The sequence below is a fragment of the Dasypus novemcinctus genome, chromosome 4 (genome assembly GCF_030445035.2).
Source record: "Dasypus novemcinctus isolate mDasNov1 chromosome 4, mDasNov1.1.hap2, whole genome shotgun sequence".
Classification (NCBI taxonomy): Eukaryota; Metazoa; Chordata; class Mammalia; order Cingulata; family Dasypodidae; genus Dasypus; species Dasypus novemcinctus.
The window spans coordinates 160177829-160196675 of NC_080676.1; the positions used below are offsets into that span (position 1 = coordinate 160177829).

Below are 18847 nucleotides of genomic sequence, written 5' to 3' on the forward strand. Positions count from 1 at the left end.
GCAAAGATATACTATGCCACCACAGTAACATGAAGAAAAGTCTCATGTAATATATTAAGGGAAAAAAAAAAAATACCTTCATCCCACTACTAATTGAATTACATTCCCTTATCGCTCTCTGATGATAATTCCATTCTGCTATGGTAAACAAAGAAGAACTTGTTAAGAGCTAAATGGGTTAGATTAACCTTTCTCTTAAAATCACTACAAAATTTTTTTAAGGAGGCACTGGGAACTGAATCCGGGACCTCCCATGTGGGAAACAGGCGCTCTACAGCTTGAGCCACATTCGCTCCCCAGAAATTTTTTTAAAAAGAGCTGAGAAAGCAAGTAGAGGCTTAATCTTAAAAGGTTTTTTTTCTCATTTTTTTTTTTACATAGAACTGGGTGTAACAAAAAATTCCTAATTCCCTAAGATCAAAACACAGAGCCAATAGGAAAACAACAAAAGCAGCAGAAAAGGAGGCTTCTAGCCTACTCCCATGCCTGGAAAAAAACTAGATCTAAATCACTTTTCTTTCACAGAACAAAAACTTAAATGTAACTTGGTAAAAATTATCAGAATAATTTGGGATAATTCAGTCAATAATGAAATATATTTATGTTGTGTTTTGTAAATTTAAAAAAAGCCATAACCTGAAACTAATCAAAAAAGAAACAAATTCAAACTTAGGGATATTCTACAAAATTCCTTGCTTACACTTTTCAAAAGTATCATTATCAAGAAACTCAAAGAAAACCTAAAAGATTAAAGAAATATCACACCTAAATTTAATGCATGGCCCCAAAATAAAATTTACATAAAGGGTGAAAAGCTATAAAAGGCATTATTGGAATAACTGATAATATTTGGCTACAGAATGCAGATTTGATAATAGTATTGTGAGCTTTAAATGCCCTAATTTTTACAACTCTCAATGACTATGCAACAGAATATTATGTCTACACAAATGGGTTCAAAGCAATAAATGTACATACAGAAAGAATGAGAAAAAAATATTGCAAATATGTTAATGATAGGTGAATCTCAAAATTTAACAGCAGGTTGGGGGCTGGAGGGTGGGGGACTTTGCACTTACTTGTTGCCACATAGCCTAGCTGTGGAACCAAATGTTCATCTGCAGAATTTTCTCGGCCTGGTACTAATCTCTGAAACTTAGTTGGATGAGGATTTCCATCTACATCTACCAAGAATGGTGGAGGCATAAGATGAGGAGCCTGCTGAGTTTGCTCATCTAAGACATAATTATTAGAATCTCTAATCAGTGGTCGATAGTCAGTATGGAAGAACATCTGATCAGGAATCTAGAAAAGTGAAGTTTACAGATTGGCATTTTGAGATTTATATATGTTAAAGAAAACAAACATTAAAGAGTGAATTATAACTAGAAAGATAAAGGAAATCAAATTAGCACAGCTAAACAAACTGCTACATATTACAACAGTAAAGTACTGAAAATGACCTTTTCATATGATTTGCTGCATCCAAAACCAAATATCAGAAGGTGTCCATGAGAATCTGTACAGGCAAAATGCTGTCCATCCGGTGAAAACTTACAGTCAAACACAGCTCCATGTCCCTGTCCTTCAATCTAGGAAACGGGGGAAAAAAAAAAAAAAGGTTCTCACCAAGTCCACAAAACAGGAAACAGAAAAAAAAAAAAGTTATAACCAATTCTACACAAGTGCTTGTGCTAGGTAAACTTTTTTCATGTGGATAGCCTACTACAAAATATCCCTTCTGTAATAGGGAGTCTGTAATAGGGAGATACATCAATTTATATTTTCAGAAAATAAAATCCATTTTAGATACCAGTAGCTCAGAAAACATCTTGAAAAGACCCTCTGAGCATTAGTTCTTAAAATGTGATCTCAATGAAGGGTCACAAATGAATCCAAAAGCAAAGTCTTTCTGAATTTTAAAACTGAATAATAAGCAATTTCATAAATTTTTGTTTTTATATATAATAAAAGGCTGTTAACTAATAACCTACTAGGCAAATGAATAAAGAGTAACAAACTTTGGTATTCATGAACATTTTACAACATTTTTCTGGATTTTAAGGATGCTGCTCCAACACGCAACTATGATGGCTCATTGTAATGCAAATTTGGCAATGCTGGAAAGTTTCAAGGGTGCTCATGTTAATGCATGCAACCACTTCAAATATCCACAAATGTCAGGAAGGATACTCTAAACGCATTATGAGTGTTGCCTTAAATAGATTTATTTTTACAGTGTTTTGTTATTGTTTTTTAACTGTTAGTATGATCAATTTATTGTTTGGTTTTCTCTATAGAAGTACGCATAATTGTCACTGAAGCCTGTAACATTCCAAAAACTAAACTTTAAGTTTGTTCAGCATTGGAAAAAACAAATCATGCATTCACTAATTGCTAAAACAAATTCACACACATCCCCAGTGACACTTTACTCCTGCTACACCTCGCATGAATGGATGCCTGCCAATTAACAAAAACAAAAGTTACTGAGATATTTAGAATTTTGCTGAATAACTTATATTCTATTTTATAAGAGGAAAAGGACCTATACAGATTTTTCTCCAATGCAGTGATAAAATATGGGAACACATGACTAAGATGGTCTTTAGTCCCACACCTAAGAGCCACTAAGCTTAAAAGCAGATGTTATGCTACTGCCAATACTAACTGCACTGAATTGAAACTCAATATAAACTATGAAAAATAACTTCACAAACTCTACCACATATAGAGCAAAAGCCTTAACAATGTTCAAACCCTTTTACACAGCTGTCTTAGAATTTGTTCTAAATAATCAGTAAGCTACAGAAATTAGCCACAAATAAGGATATTTAAAGTGTTATTGTGTACATTTTTAAAACCACTTAAATACTCAACAATAGAAGATAAACAAAACATTGTTCTGACACAGGCTGATTTAACACAACTAAAAATATATTTATAAATTCTTTAAAAAAAACTTGAAGACATCTGAAAGTATTCTTGACATAAAATGACAAAAGAATTACAAAAAACTTTGCAAGAATGCCAACTAATAAATATGAAGGAATGATGGCATTAGGTATCATTAACAGATGCTAATATTTGTGAGTGAAAACTTGATAAGGAAAAGGATTATTTATACAGTCTCAAAATAGCTCCCAAAATTATTAGTTTAATAATTACAAAGAGGGAAAATAATTACTTAATAGTGGAGAAACCTGGCAGATACCACCTTAACCAAGTATTTAAAATTATCACCACCAATACTAAGAAAAATCATGACTCTTAATATAATGCATGAAGGAGACAATATCATTTATGTTGTTTTCCATCAAAAACTGCAGAGCAAATCTAATCATAAAAAAAGGCAGACAAAATAGATGGCTATATGGTAATAGCCTATACATAGCAAAAAATGTAAAAGGGCAAGAAAAGACAAAGAAAAGCTGAAGGATTATTCCAGATTAAAGAAAACCTGAAAGATTTAACTACTTAATGCAATGCATGATCCTGGATTGGATCCTGATCCAAGAGGTAAAATACAGTAATAAAGACATTATTGGGACAACTGACAGAATTACTAAATATGAAGCTGCATTTCAATGATAAAATACAGTAATAAAGACATTACTTGGACAATGGACAGAATTATTAAATATGAAGCTAACACTATCAATGGTAAATCTGCTCATTTTGATAATTATACTATGGAAAAAATTCACTAATGTCTAAGCCATAGGTGATTTTACTGAAGATTTTTATATTTCTATCTAACAAACATTTCAAATCTAAATAGTGAAAAGGCTGTTTTGTATAAGTAAACACATAAGCACATACACAATGCTCAAAGAACATCTCAAATAGATTTTTCAATAATTACACTCATTACATTAAAAGCCAATGATTTTACACCTTGGATGGACTTAAGTATAGTATGAGCATATATCTCCATAAAACTGCTTTTAAAAAAAATCTTCCCCTCAGGTAAGTTATATAGAGAATTTCGTGTGTGTGTATGGTACATATGACTGTCAGATATTTATTTGGCTTTAAGTCCCATAATATCTAGAAACAAACTTCCAAAACTTGCAAAGACTCTGTTTCTGGCTAAATTTTAAAATCCAGATGTTTTTAGTAAACACAAGCATGCATAAACATTCACTTCACTTCTCTTACCATATTAAAATAATGCTTCATCTTGGCACCTTTTGTAATATCCCATATAAATATGCTGCCATCATGTCCTGCAGATAACATAATTCTGGAATCAAAGGGATGTGTCTCCAAAACAAATACTTCATCAGCATGTCCCTTTATGCAACAAAGTCACAGAGTTAAGGAGGATTTACAAGTTTAAAAAAACATCCTTATATTCACAGTGCATTAGGATTTATATAAATGTATTAATGGCAATTATTCATACATTAATATATAAATTTCTAATTGCTTGATAATTTAACTTATGCCACTGTATTAACTTCATTGCTTCAAAAGTTAAGATTATTCTGCCAAAAATCTGTTTTGTGATATTGTATAAAAACCACCTACCAATAAATTATGAAGCAGTTGTCCAGTGTAAGAATTCCATACTTTGAGGACATGATCATTCACAGCTGTGACAACAATGCTATCATTTTTATTCCAAGCTATCATTGTTACTTTGGGTTTCATAAACCTTTCCTCTTCTGAAGACAAGTCCCTAACAAAAATAAGTAAATACATAATAAGTAAATTCATTTGAATTGGAAGGCTGCATAATATATACAGTCCCTCATGGATACAAAGATAACTAAAGAAATTCAGTTCAGGAATTTTTCAGCTCTGTAGAGGAGTCATCAAATCTGACCCACAAACCATTATCTATAAGCAGATCTGAGCAAAGTCTGGTTGCTGGGTGGGGAATAATTGAGAAACAGTTTAAAGACTGCACATGGGCAGATTTCTGGATATCAATGTTGCTCATAAAATCAAAGCTTTTTCTCTCAACCCCAAACTCTAACACTTATAAAAAATCAAAGCTTTTTCTCTCAACCCCAAACTCTAACACTTATTATCAAACTGTTTCTCCAGAGAAGAGATGGAAAGAAATCTTAAGAAGATACTTCATATTCCAAACATCTAGAAAAGTACCTGACACACAGACCCGATTTGTTGAACCTCGGAGGAGACTGTACTCATGTCTTTATACCTCCCTAAAGGGTACCTTGACAAGAATGGTAATGCATAAACATGTCTGCAATGTTTTGCAACCTTTATGAAAAAGGTAAAGTTTCTCTGTAAACTACAGTACTAACTAGTAAACGGGGAGAAGAGAAGAGACTTGGGTAATTCTGAAATCATCCCAAGTATCTATCACATTTTAATTAACAAAGAAAACTATAAGAAAATGGGATAAATGACATAATACAGCTATCATTGTAAGCATAATGAAACACAGAAGAGAGAAAATTCTAATTAGATTGGTTAGGAGGACACAGTAACATAAAACTTCATTTCTCACTTTAAAAGGAAACTAAGCAGTTTTCGGTCTCATCAAATATTTTTATCAAGTTTTTACACTGATGTCCCTATTTTACCCTATAATGTTCAGGGTGAATATAATTTCAAATTATAACACTTCCATTCTGTTTAATCAAAGACTGACAAAATTCAGATACTTTTACACAGAGATGATTTTGAATACCCAGATGTACAAGTTTAAATTAAAGGTAAATATTTTTCATTTATGAACAATGGTTATCAGAATTTCCACTATGTATTTTTCCATTCACTATGATAGATAATTCCACAAAAATAGTAAGATCGACTTAACTTTAAAAATCCAGCATAATTATCTGAGCTATAGTGAAGTCTGTATTTCCTGCTATTTATGAAAATAACTGAATGAACTATTCCTAATACCTCCCTACTTCATTTCTCAGAAAAATATGGAAAAGTATAAAGTTACACTATGAAACAAACTCTACCCAAGAAAAATTATGACTTTAGGTTTCTATTATTTGAAGTATAAATAAAGTACTAATGATATTTCCCATGAACAAAGAACATTGATATGTCCTCTATGCTATGCCAGGTAGCGTGCTAAAAGTTTTCTCCTTTCATTTAAAATTTCCATTAATGGTTAAGGACTGGTAGTCTTATTTCCCAGATGATAAAACAGATTAAGAAATATTAAATGATGTTCTCAAAATTATATTGTTATAGGGGGAGGAGGAAAATGGCAGCTGAGAATGGATCCCCAAGTCTCAGCTTATCCTACAGGACAGTTTATAATCACCCAGAGCTATCTAAAGCACCTGTTTGAGGGCCCCAGAAGGACCAGAAGAGCATTCTGCAACGTACTTGAAAGAATGGAAGGAGACTGCCCATCTGCAATGAGAGCACTCCATGCCAGGGAGGCCGGTGCCTCTCCTCCACTGGCAGGACAAGCCGCTTCAGGAGCTATTCTGTGACTGGAGTTGGAAACTCCATTTCCCAAAAATGGGGAAAGAAGAGACAACTGGCCACCGACTTCAGTAAATCCAACTGAAATATAATCCTAAGGACAACTAAAGGTTGATGAACCTGTCAAGAGTTGCAAAGAAGCCAGTAGCTGCCATTTTAACTCCACCCCATCATGAGGGGAAGCGGGGCTGACTGAAAATCATAGTGACAGTAGGGACCTGCTTCTTTCCACCCAGATCGGACATCAGCCCTAGCCTAAAATCCAGCCCCACCTTGGGCAGGGAGGAAACTGAAAGAAGCTACACGAGCCTCTCTGGGTAACTGGAGATGCTTTCAGCCAGCGCAGACTGAATAGTAGCACAACTGGGGCTCCATCCCCACACCCCAACAGGATATAAGGGGAGCTGTGTTTCATTGGACTCTCTGGGCAACTGCAGGCACTTTTAGTCTGCAAACACTGGTTTCTTTAGTGCCTTAGATTCCATCTCCACCCCAGTTCACCTCTCCATAGGATAGGAGGGGACTGGTATTTCCTCAGCCTATCTGGACAACTGCAGAAGCTTTCAGTCTACACTCGCCTAAATTTCCACCCCCCTCCCCAATAGGACAAGAGAGGGTGGTGTTTCCCCAGCCTCTTTGGGTACTGCAGGTGCTTTTGGCCCACAGAAAATGAACAGTCAAACAACTATAGCTCCACCCCCTCCCCCAAGTAGGAGAGGAGGAGAGCTGTATTTCCTTAGCCTTTCCAAGCAATGGCAGGCACTTTCAGCCTACCATGAATGAACTGTTGGGCACCTGTGGATCCACCACCACCTCCTAATAAGAGGTGACTGAAGGTTACTGAGCTTCTCCAGGTAACAGTAGGCATTTTCGGGCAACATGGACTGGACTGTTGGGTGCCTGTGAATTCACCCAGCCTCTCTAGCCAACAGCAGGTACTTTCTGGCTACAAGGAGTGACCTGTTGGTCATCTGTGGATCCACCTCCATCCCCCAGTAGGAGGGGGCAGGTGTTTCCCTCAACCTCTCCGGGAAACAGCAGGCACTTATGGTCTTCACGGACTGAACTTTTGGGAACCTGTGGTTCCATCACCACCCCATAAAGGACAAAAGGGACAGTGCTCCCTCAGTCTCTCAGGGGAAACTGAAGGCACATTTGGCCCACATGGATTTGAATGTTGGGCACTCAAGGAATCCATCCCCTCCCCTGGCAGTGCTACATCAGTCCACCTAGGCAACTGCTGTTATTTTGGACCTGCACAGCACAGACTGCTGCTCACACCTGCAGCTCCAGGCCTGCCCCAGGTAGGGAAGGAGGGGGCATGAAGCCTCATCAGTCTCTCTAAGCAATACAGATGGTCTCAGCCTGCAAGATTTGGACTATTACACACAACTGTGCTCTGTCCTTACCTCTGGCAGAGCAGAAAGGTGGGAGAAGCTTCACTGGTCCCTGGGACAATGTGGACAGCATCACCCTCCAGAGCTTCAGTACCAACTACGTACTTGGCTCCTACTACACAACCAGCAATTGAGAAAGGGGAAAGCCCTAAACTAAAGAAAGAAATTACACCCAGGACAAATATATCTGCTAAGTCAGATGCCAACGCACCAACAAAAAATTAAAATCCATACCAAGAAACAGGAAGATAGGACCCAAAGGAACAAGATGAGCCTCCAGATGACATACAGGAGTCAAGACAACTAATCATAGATGTTCAAACAAATCTACTTAATAAGAGATGGCTAAAGAAACTAAGGATAAAAACAAGAAACTGGGTGAGCAAAAGGAATATGAAAGCATACGAAGAAAAAATAGCAGATCTTATGGGAATGAAAGGGGCAATAAATGAACTTAAAAATATACTGGAGGCATATAACAGTAGATTTGAGGAGGTAGAAGAAAGGATGGGTGAGCTTGACGATGTGGCCTCTGGGGAAGTGGTTGTGGCTCAACTGATAGCACATATGCCTACCATATGGGAAGTCCAGGGTTCAAACCCAGGGCCTCCTGGCCAGTGTGGTAAGCTGGTCCATGCACAGTGCTCATGGGCACAAGGAGTGCCATGCCATGCAGGGGTATCCCCCACGTAGTGGAGCCCCACACGCAAGGAGTGAGCCCTGCACAGAGAGCCGCCCCAAGTGAAAAAAGCGCAGTCTGCCCAGGACTGGTGCGGCACACACAGAGAGCTGACGCAGCAAGATGATGCAACAAAAAAAGACACAGATTCCCAGTGCCGCTGACAAGAATACAAGCGGACAAAGAAGAACACATAGTGAATGAACACAGAGAGCAGAAAACAGGGGCAGGGGAAGGGGAGAGAATTTAAAAAAAAAAAAAAAAAGATGCGTGCTCCGAAATTGAACATGCAAAAGAAGAGATGAAGAATGGAAAAACTTGAACAGGGTCTTAGGGAAGTGGATGACAGGAAGAGACAGGCAAACATACATGTCATGGATGACATAGAAGGAGAAAAGAATGGAAAAGTGGCAGAAGAAATATTTGGAAAAAAAGTTAGAAAATTTCCCAACCCTACTGAAGGACACAGATCTCTGAATCCAAACAGCACAATGTAAACCTATTCAAATACTGAATAGACCGACTTCAAGAAAACATACTAATCAGGATGTCAAATGCCAAAGACAAAGAGAAATTCTGAGTAGTAAGAGAAAAGCAATGCATAACACAAGGATATATCTTCAAAAAAATACAATTTACAAAAATGATGGGGTAGGGAGGTACGGAGCGAGATAGATGGGAACCTCATGTCTTTTATGTTTTCCTAATGTCTTTTAATATAACATTCTTTGTGAGCTATTAACTTTAATTTAAAAAGTGTAAAAAATAAAATTAAAAAAACATAAAGGACACCCAATACGATAAAGCGTCAATTTCTCATCAGAAATCGTGAAGACGAGAAGGCAGTGGTACAATATACTTAAGATACCACAAAAGGAAAAGTGAGTGCCAAGAATCATATATTCAGCAAGACTGTCTTTCAAAAATGGGGGTGAGGTCCGTATCCCACCACTGCCACCAAAAAAAAAAAAAAAAAAAAATGGGGGCGAGGGAAGCAGATGTGGCTCAAACGGTGGTGCTCCCACCTCCCACATGGGAGGTCCTAGGTTCAGTTCCTGGTACCTACCTGGGGAAAAAAAAAAAAGAAAAAACCAACTCAGGAGAGCCAATGTGGCTCAGTGGTTAAGCACCAGCTTCCCACATACAAAGTCCTGGGTTTGATCCCCAGCACTTGGTAATTAATAGAAATAAAAATGAGGGTAAGTTTATAATATTCACAGATAAGAGAAACAGAGTTTGTAACCAAGAGATGGGCTCTGCAGGAAATACAAAGGGAGTGCTACAGCCTGAAAAGAAAAGACAGGAGAGAGAGGCCTGGACGAGAGTCTAGAAATGAAGATATCAGAAAAGTAATTTAAACTGTAAAAAGAGTGGTGAAAATGAAATATGACAAATAAAACCCAAAGGTTAATTTGAGTAAAATAAGAATTGCCTTTTACAGTAATAAAATTAAATCTTAAGTGATAAACTTCCCAATTGAAAGACACAGAATGACAGAATGGATAAGAAACTATGAGCCATCTAGATGCTATCTACAAAAGACTAACCTTAGACCCAAAGATACCAATAGATAGAAAGTGAAAGGTTAGAAGAAGATATTCCACACATGCAGTAACCAAAAAAAAAACTGGACTAGCTATACTTAGATGAAATAGACTTTATAAGCAAAACTGTTAGGAAAGGCAAGGAAATACATTATATATTTTTAAAAGGGCAATTCAACAGGAGAAAACTACAATCACAAACGTACATGCACCTAACCAGAATGCGCCAAGTTACATGACATAAACACTGGTAAAATGTAAGGAAGAAATAGATATCTCAACAATAAATGTTGGAGACTTCAATTTACCACTGTCATATTAGATAGAACATTTGGGCAAAGGATCAATAAAGAAACAGAGGGCTTAAATAATATGATAAATGGAGTAAACCTAATATACATTTACAGAACACTGCACCTCAAAACAGCAGGATATATATTCTTCTCAAGTGCTCATGGATCTTTTTCAAGGATAGACCATATATTGGTTCACAAAGTAGAGTTCAATAAATTAAAAAAGATCAAAATTATACATAGCACTTTCTCTGATCATAATGGAATAAAGTTAGAAATCAACAAGAGGTGGAAAAAGGGAAAATTCACAAATATATGGAAAATATATACACTCTTAAATAATCAGTGGGTCAAAGAAGAAATTGCCAGAAACCAATAATATCAATATGAATGAAAATGAGAAAACATATTAGAACCTATGGGATGCAGCAAAGGCAGTTCTGAGAAGCAAATTTATAGCCCTCAATGCTTACATTAAAAAGAAGAGCAAGAGCTAAAATCAATGACCTAACTACACAGCTAGAGAACTAGAAAAAGCACCGAACTACTCCCGAAGCAAAGAGAAGGAATGAAATAACAAAGAACAAAGCAGAAATAAATTTAAAAAAAAACAAAACAGAAAAGTAACAAAACCAAAAGTTGGTTCTTTGAGATGATTAACAAAATTGACAAAGCCTTAGCTAGACTGACAATGAGAAGATGCAAATAAAATCAGAAATGAAAATGGGGACATTACTACTGATCCAACAGAAAAAAAAGATCATAAGAGGATACTATGAACAACTGTGTGCCAACAAACTAGACAACACAAACGAAATGGAAAAATTCCCAGGAACATATGAACAAACTACACTGACCCTTGAAGAAACAGAAGACTGCAACAAACCAATCAGAAGTAAAGAGAAAGAAACAGTCATCAAATAACTCCCCATAATGAAAAGCCCAGGACCAGATGGCTTCATAGTCATGTTCTACCAAAAATTCAAAGAAGATTTAAAACAATCTTATTCAAGTTGAACAAGAAGGAAAGCTCCCAAATTCATTCTATGAATCCGATATCAGTCTATTACCAAAGCCTGGTAAAGATATTACAAAAGATGAAATTACAGACCCTTTTCCCTAGTGAATACAGATGAAAAAATCCTGAACAAAATACTTGCTAATCAAATCTAACAACATTAAAAGAATTATTCATCATGATCAAGTGGGTTTTATACCAGGCAAGCAAGGGTGGTTCAACACATGGAAATCAATCAGCATAATATACCACTTTCATAAACCAAAGAAAAAAATCACATGATCCTATCAATTTACACAGAAAAGGCATTTGACAAAATACAGCATCCTTTTTTAACAAAAACACTACAGAAGAGAGGAACTGAAGGAAACGTTCTCAACATGATAAAGGCCACATAAGAAAAATTCACAGCTAACATCATACTCTATGCTGAAAGACTGAACGCTTTCCCACTGAGATCAGTGACAAGACAAGAATGCCCATTGTCACCACTGTTGTTCAATATAGTACTACAGGTTCTAGTTAGAGCAACCAGGCAAGAAAAATAAAAGGCATCCAAATCAGAAAATAAGTAGTAAAATTTTCACTATTCACAAATGGTAAGATCCTATACCTAGAAAGTCCCAAAAAATCTACAACAAAGCTGCTAGAGCTAATAAAATATTTCAGTAGAGTGTCAGGATACAAGATGAATATGCAAAATCAGTAGTGTTTCTACACATTAGCAATGCACAATCTGAGGAAAAGTCAGGAAAAATTCTCATTTACAATCGCGACTAAAAGATTCAAATCTTGAGTTATAAACTTAATCAAGGATGTAAAGCAATTGTATTCAGAAAACTACAATGCATTGCTAAAAGAAAGTTGTAAAAGACCTAAATATTTGGAAGAACATTTCATGCTCACAGATTGGAAGACTAAATATTATTAAGCTGTCAATTCTACCCAAATCGATAAACAGCTTCGATACAACCCCAAAAAATTCCATCAGCATTTTTTAAACAAATGGAAAACAAAATTATCAAATTAATTAGGAAGGGTAAGGGGCCCCAAACAGACAGAAACATCTTAAAAAGAAAAGTGAAGCTGGAGGACTTCTGGACTTTGAATCTTATTACCTAGCTAAACAGTTTAGTACAGGCATAAAGATAGACAAATACACCGATGGAACCAAATTTGTGGTTCAGAAACATACCCTCACATCTGTGGTCAAGTGATTTTTGACAAGCCTGTCAAACCCACTCAGCTCAGACAGAACAGTTCATTCAACAAATGCTGCTGCAAGAACTGAATATCCATAACCAAAAGAAGGAAAGAGGACTCCTATCTCATACCTTATACAGATAATAACTCAAAATGGATCAAAGACCTAAATATAAAAGCAAGAACCACAAAGCCTCTAGAAGAAAATATAGGAAAATATCTCCAAGACGTGGTGGTAGGTGGTGGACTCTTAAAGGAGATAAGAGGACTGAGAAGGACTATGAATGTTTAACGTATGTAGAAATTTTAATTAAAAAGTGTGGAAATGTACAGAGTTGGTGGTAACACATTACAGTGAGTAATCCCTGGATGTGGCTAAAAAGGGTAGTTTAGGGATGTAAATGTCAACTGAAAAAAAGCTAGAGAATAATCTAGGGACTGAATAACACAGTAAACCCAGAGGTAGAGGAGAACTGTGGTTGATGGTATAGATGCAAGAGTGTCCTTTGTGAGCTAGAGAAGATGTACGTGTCACCATTGTAGGCTAACAGGGAGGTGAAGATGGTCAACTACCACATGAGGGAACCAAGAGTGTCTACAGCTGCAAGCAGAAGAATCACATCCATCAACCATGTTGGATCTAAGCCCCCTCTCAATTTAGAGGTGAAGTGGACATCACCATCCTAGGGTCCACAGGATGGAGGTAGTGGGAATGTGGAGAAACATGGGTAAAATACAACTGGAGTGACCTATGGACTGTGGTTAACAGTACTAATGTAATATTCATGCATCTATGCCAAAAATGTACTGTGTTTATAATGGGGGAATATGGACAAAGTGGGCCAAATGTACACTGTGGACCTGGTAATAATCTGATGACATTATCTCATAATCTGTAATAAATGTTCCACCACGGGATGCTATGTTAATAGAGTGCTGTATGGGAATTCTGCACATGTGCATGGTTGTTTTTTAAGTCTACAACTTCTGTCATAAAAGTGTATTTTAAAAATAATAATAGGGTGAGTTGGGGGAAAAATACACCAAATATACGGCCTACAGCTGGAGTTAAGATTTTGAAAATATTCTTTCATAATTTGTAACAAATGTTTCACAACAATGCAAGGTGTTGGTGGTTGGTTGAGCTGTACAGGGCTCCTGTATGTTATGCATGTTTGCTTTGTAAGTTCATAGTAAATGTGTAACTTGTACTATACATGTATTGTTTATGTATGTTCATGTATAAATGATAGGGTGGATTAGGGGGAAAATACACCAAATGTAAGATACTCTGGTTCACAGTAATATTTTAAGGATGCTCTTTAATCATTAGTTAAAAATGTTTCACAACAATGCAAAGTTCTGGTGGTAGAGTGAGGTATGATGTTTGTTTTTTAATTTCATAACTATTACTATACACTTATTGGTTTTTTTGTTTTTTCACTTATTGCTAATGTATGTTTTTTATGAGTGATATACTTCAATAAATTAAAAAAAAAAAAAAGGAGTAAAACAAGGAAGAGGGAATTAAAGAGTCAGGAATGAAATTTTTTTTAAAAATTAACTCTAAATGGACCGAAGACCTAAATATAAAAGCTAGAATCTCCTAGAAGAAAATGTAGCAAAACATCTTTCTTGGAGACCTGGTGGTAGGTAGTACATTCTCAAACCTTACACCAAAAGCACCAACAATGAAAAAAAAGCATGGATATATGGGACCTCCTGAAACTTAAAACACTTTTGTGATCCAAAAGATTTCGTCAAGAAGGTGAAAGACAGCCTACCCAATGGGAGAAAATATTTAGAAACCACACATCCAATAAGGGTTTGATTTCCACTGTACATAAAGAGATCAACAATAAAAGAGCAAGCAATCCAATTTAAAAATGGGTAAAATGGGGAGTAGTTGTGGCAAACAGCTGAGTACCTGCTTCCCACACGGAGGCCCCAGGTTCAGTTCCCAGTGCCTCCTAAAAACAAACAAACAAAAACAACAAGCATGAAACAAGAAAACCAACTCAGGAGCCAATGGCTCAGTGGTTAAGCACCAGCTTCCCACGTACAAGATCCCAGGTTCATTCCTTAGCCCTGGCACCCAAAAAAAAAAAAAAAAAAAAGGACAAGACTTCAATAGACATTTCTTCAAATTAATACAAATGGCCGAAGAAAACATGAAAAATTTTCAATAACACTAGCTATTAGGGAAACACAAATCAAAACAACAATAAGGTATCATCTCAAACCACAAAGAATGGCCATTATTTAAAAAAAAACAGAAAACAATAAGCTGCAGAGGATGTGGAGAAATAGGAACAGTCCTTCACTGTTTCTGGACTATAAAATGGTGCAGCCTCTGTGGAAGACAGTTTGGCAGTTCCTCAGGAAGCTAAACATAGAACTGGATATGATCCAGCAATTCCTCTACTAGGAATATATCCAGAAGAACTGAAAACTGTGACATGAATAGACACTTACACATCAATGTTCATAGCAGCATTATTCACAATTGCCAAAAGATGGAAACAACCCAAGTGTCCATCAACCAATGTATGGATAAACAAAATGTGGCATATACATAAGAAATGAAACTGGCACACATATTATAATCTCAAAGATATTCTGCTAAGTGAAACAAGCCAGACACAAAGGACAAATAGTGCATGGTCTCACTAAAATTAACTACAAATGAGAATAAATGCATGAAGTTAAAACCAAGGGCATAGATTATTGGGAGATAGAGAGATGGGAAGGCGTACTGATGCTTAATGTAAGTAAAAGTGATAATGTGACTGTAAATGTGTGGAAATGGACAGAGTTGATGGTAACACATTATAGTGAGTGGCAGCTGGTTTATAAATGGGATTGTGGCTGAAAAGGATAGTCTAGGGAAGTAAATGTCAATTGAAAGAAAGCTGGAGAATAATCTAGGAACTGAATAATACAGTGAACCCAGAGGAAGATGAGAATTGTGGTTAAAGTACTGTTGCAAGAGTGTCCTGTGACCTAGAGTAGATGTACATCACTAATGCATGGTGGTGGGAATGTGGAGAAGCATGCGAAAAATACAATTAATGAAACCTATGGAATAGGAGTTAAAAGCAATATTGTAATATTTCTGCATCAATGCCAAAGATGTACTAATAATAGGAAAGTATGGAAAAATGATGCCAAATGTATGCTATGAACCACAATCTGATATTATTTCATAATCTGTAACAAATGTTCAACAACAGTGTGGTGTGTTGGTGAAGGGTTGTTATATGGGAATTCTACATATCTGCACAATTGTTGTGTAAGTTCACACCTTCTGTAATAAAAATATATTTTAAAAAATAAGAACAAATACAACTTTTTCAAGTCCATTTAGTGAGCATTTAACCAGCTCCTGGTATCTTCGTAAAACACTGGGCTAGGCCACAAAAGAACCAGAGTATGAAGATGAATAAAAGATACCCAGAGGAAAAAAAAAATTAGTGTTATAAATGGTACTTGGGAGCCAGTGTCATTCCAAAACATGTATTCTATCCACTACCAATACTGCCTCCTAATATTCACAAACCAAAAATAAAATGTCTATCAAATTTGGAGTATTAACCTCAGACATTGCTACATTTACCTCAAAAATGCTTGAACTTCAGGAGGAAAAGGGGAGAAACTTCCCTCACCCCTTTCTTTTCTTCCCAAAGCCACTTTATAAGCCAAAATTTTAAATCATAAAAAGTTATTCCCATTGAAGACCAATTTTTTTTTAAATCTCAACGACAAAGTATTTTATTTGTAAGACTTAGGTCCCAAGCAACTTTTTTTAAATTCCAAAAATCATACCTACAGAAAACTAAAATTTGACATCCCTGAGTTATTTTTATAATTTTTTTTAATCTGCAGGAGGTTTTAAATGCAACACATAAGAAGACCACTGCTTTGATTAACAGTAGAGTTACATGTTGTTCTTTCCTACATAAATGTAAGGATAAATTATTTTGGATATATGAGATTTAAGTAGCTCTTTATCAGACATGTAGCAGACAGTCATTCACTGGGACTATACTTTGAGAGTATAATTTTAAAAAGAAGCACCTTAAGCAAGCTCTTGGTAACATAGGGTGGCTCCAATCCCCTGAATTAAAAAAATCATCAACCAACCAAAAAAAAAAACAAAACATACAGAGAAAAACCAAGTACCTATGATCACCTACTTTAAACCATGTCAACTCACCCTGACATTCTGGTAGCCATATCCAATAAAATGCTTCTCCATTCTAATTGCTCGAATCTCCAAATCCGTGCTGTTCCATCTCTGCTACCACTTAAGAACCTTAAAAAGTTCAGAAAAACATCTCATACTCATACTTGCCACCAAGGGCTACAGTGTAAATCACAAATAAAACCAGTTTTAATGTAGCTATCTTGACTACAGGTGAATCTACAGGCAGTAATTCAAAAAAAGATTGGTGACAGATACTCAAGGTATATCTAGGTGGGAAAAATCTGGTTTGCTATGATTTGCCGGGGCCCTGTAAGGTAAAACATATTCCCATTCAATAATTAGCTTGTCAACCAGACTGAGTTTTGAAAAAACAATGTACAAGTACTTGAAAAAAATAGGAAAAATAAAGATGTGTAGGAAATTTAAAGAGAACAAAAGCTCCATTTTAAGCATCTTAATTCTAAACTCACATTAATTCGTGCTGGCTGCTGTGTAAAAATAATTTTAACAAATTAAGGTGTTGAAAACTGCAGTTTAAGAAAGCTGGGCATATGAGGGTCATTAGGGGCCAAAAAGGATAATATGTTTTAAGTGGTAACAATTGACTTGCAGGATACATTCATTGGAAAAGATTTAACTACTCAAATGTAAGGAATTTCATTATCCTTATACCCAATTTATCAGTAAATCAATGTCTAGTCAATGATAGGCTAAAGGAGAACAAACTACTCTTAGTCATGGCGGTCAGCAGAAACTACAATTCTAAACACTTTCATTTCATGTGCTTCCCCCCACCCCAGGTACTTGTCAAGCAGTTAACATTTTATTACTAAGTACCTGTAATGTATAAGGTGATATATTAGCTATACTAATATGTAGTGTATTATATGTTCCTAAACACACAAACATATATACATACACACTTACTTACCGGTCACCATTGTTACAAAATTGGATACTGTCAACTTTATCCTAAAAGGGAAAAACACACACAAACACAAAAATGATAATCTAAATAGTTCCTCATTGTAAATTAACACTTTTAGTGTTAGAACACATTTGGCTTTACCAGAAAGAGATTTGGACTTGTGCTGCATCACTGTGACATTCAAACACGCATTATGCTTTTAAGTTCAAAGCCTCTTAACTATGAACCTAGATGACTAAGAGAGAGCTCTTGTCTTAAGATAAACCCATCCAGTAAAAGAAGGCTTGCTTCTAAAATTAAAGTTGTATTTGCAATTAATTATATCTGTATAAAAATTATTTTTATACGTGGAAAGAGACCATATCAAAGAGTTTAAGCGGTTGAAAACAAGGTCTTTTCAATTTGGTGATATGTGTAAAACATTTTTTTTTTAAGTAGTATGAACTTATGTTTATCAAATAACCTCTGAAAGCACACTGACATCCCACACAGAACTTCCTGTAGGAGAAAAAAGCACCGGATCTGTGACCAGCATTCCAGAAAACTGAGTTCCTATATCTTATATACATTAATAAAACAGTATTCTGATTTCATAAGCTTAGTTAAAATGAGCAAAGAACTTAAACCAAATCCACCCAGATCAACTGTCAAAATCAATTTTCTTGTTTGTTTGTTTTTTATTGAAATAATGAAATTGCTCTAATAATGACTGAAATGATAAATGCACAACTATGTGATTATACCAATACCACTGATCGTACACTTTGGATGAACTGTATGCTTTATTAATATGTACAAATTTGGGACTTAAAAGCTTTAGAAATAATTAGCACAAAAAATTAGCACTCTCAAAGTCCCAAGTTGCCAATATCTCTCTCTTCCCTTTAAATCCAATTTTTCATATAAAGTTAAAATTAGAATTAGCAGCAATTCCCTTTAACAATATTTGACTGTGTACCAACAGGAATAAGATTATTAGTTTACCTACAGAATTTGAAAACACAGATACTTACTGTGTGGCTCTCAAGTTCTGCAATTTTTTCAGGTGTTTCAAAACCCAAAAAATACATTCTGATTACATGATCAGTACTACCTGTAGCCAAAAACATACCACCTAAAATAAAAATGTTAAGGTTCAGTTAATAGCTG

General features: G+C 35.7%; 1 protein-coding gene across 2 annotated transcripts in view; it reads right to left on the reverse strand.

Annotated features, from left to right (window-relative positions):
* BRWD1 (bromodomain and WD repeat domain containing 1) overlaps nucleotides 1-18847 on the reverse strand; it is a 170236-nt gene that overhangs the window by 99491 nt on the left and 51898 nt on the right. For both annotated transcript variants that reach the window (XM_058296246.2, XM_058296245.2), the window contains exons 11-17: nucleotides 18712-18812; nucleotides 17702-17742; nucleotides 16780-16878; nucleotides 4534-4684; nucleotides 4162-4296; nucleotides 1464-1592; nucleotides 1080-1305 (exon numbers count right to left, since the gene is read on the reverse strand). In XM_058296246.2, the coding sequence (XP_058152229.1) occupies nucleotides 1080-1305; nucleotides 1464-1592; nucleotides 4162-4296; nucleotides 4534-4684; nucleotides 16780-16878; nucleotides 17702-17742; nucleotides 18712-18812 (882 nt within the window). The remainder of the gene's footprint in view (nucleotides 1-1079; nucleotides 1306-1463; nucleotides 1593-4161; nucleotides 4297-4533; nucleotides 4685-16779; nucleotides 16879-17701; nucleotides 17743-18711; nucleotides 18813-18847) is intronic.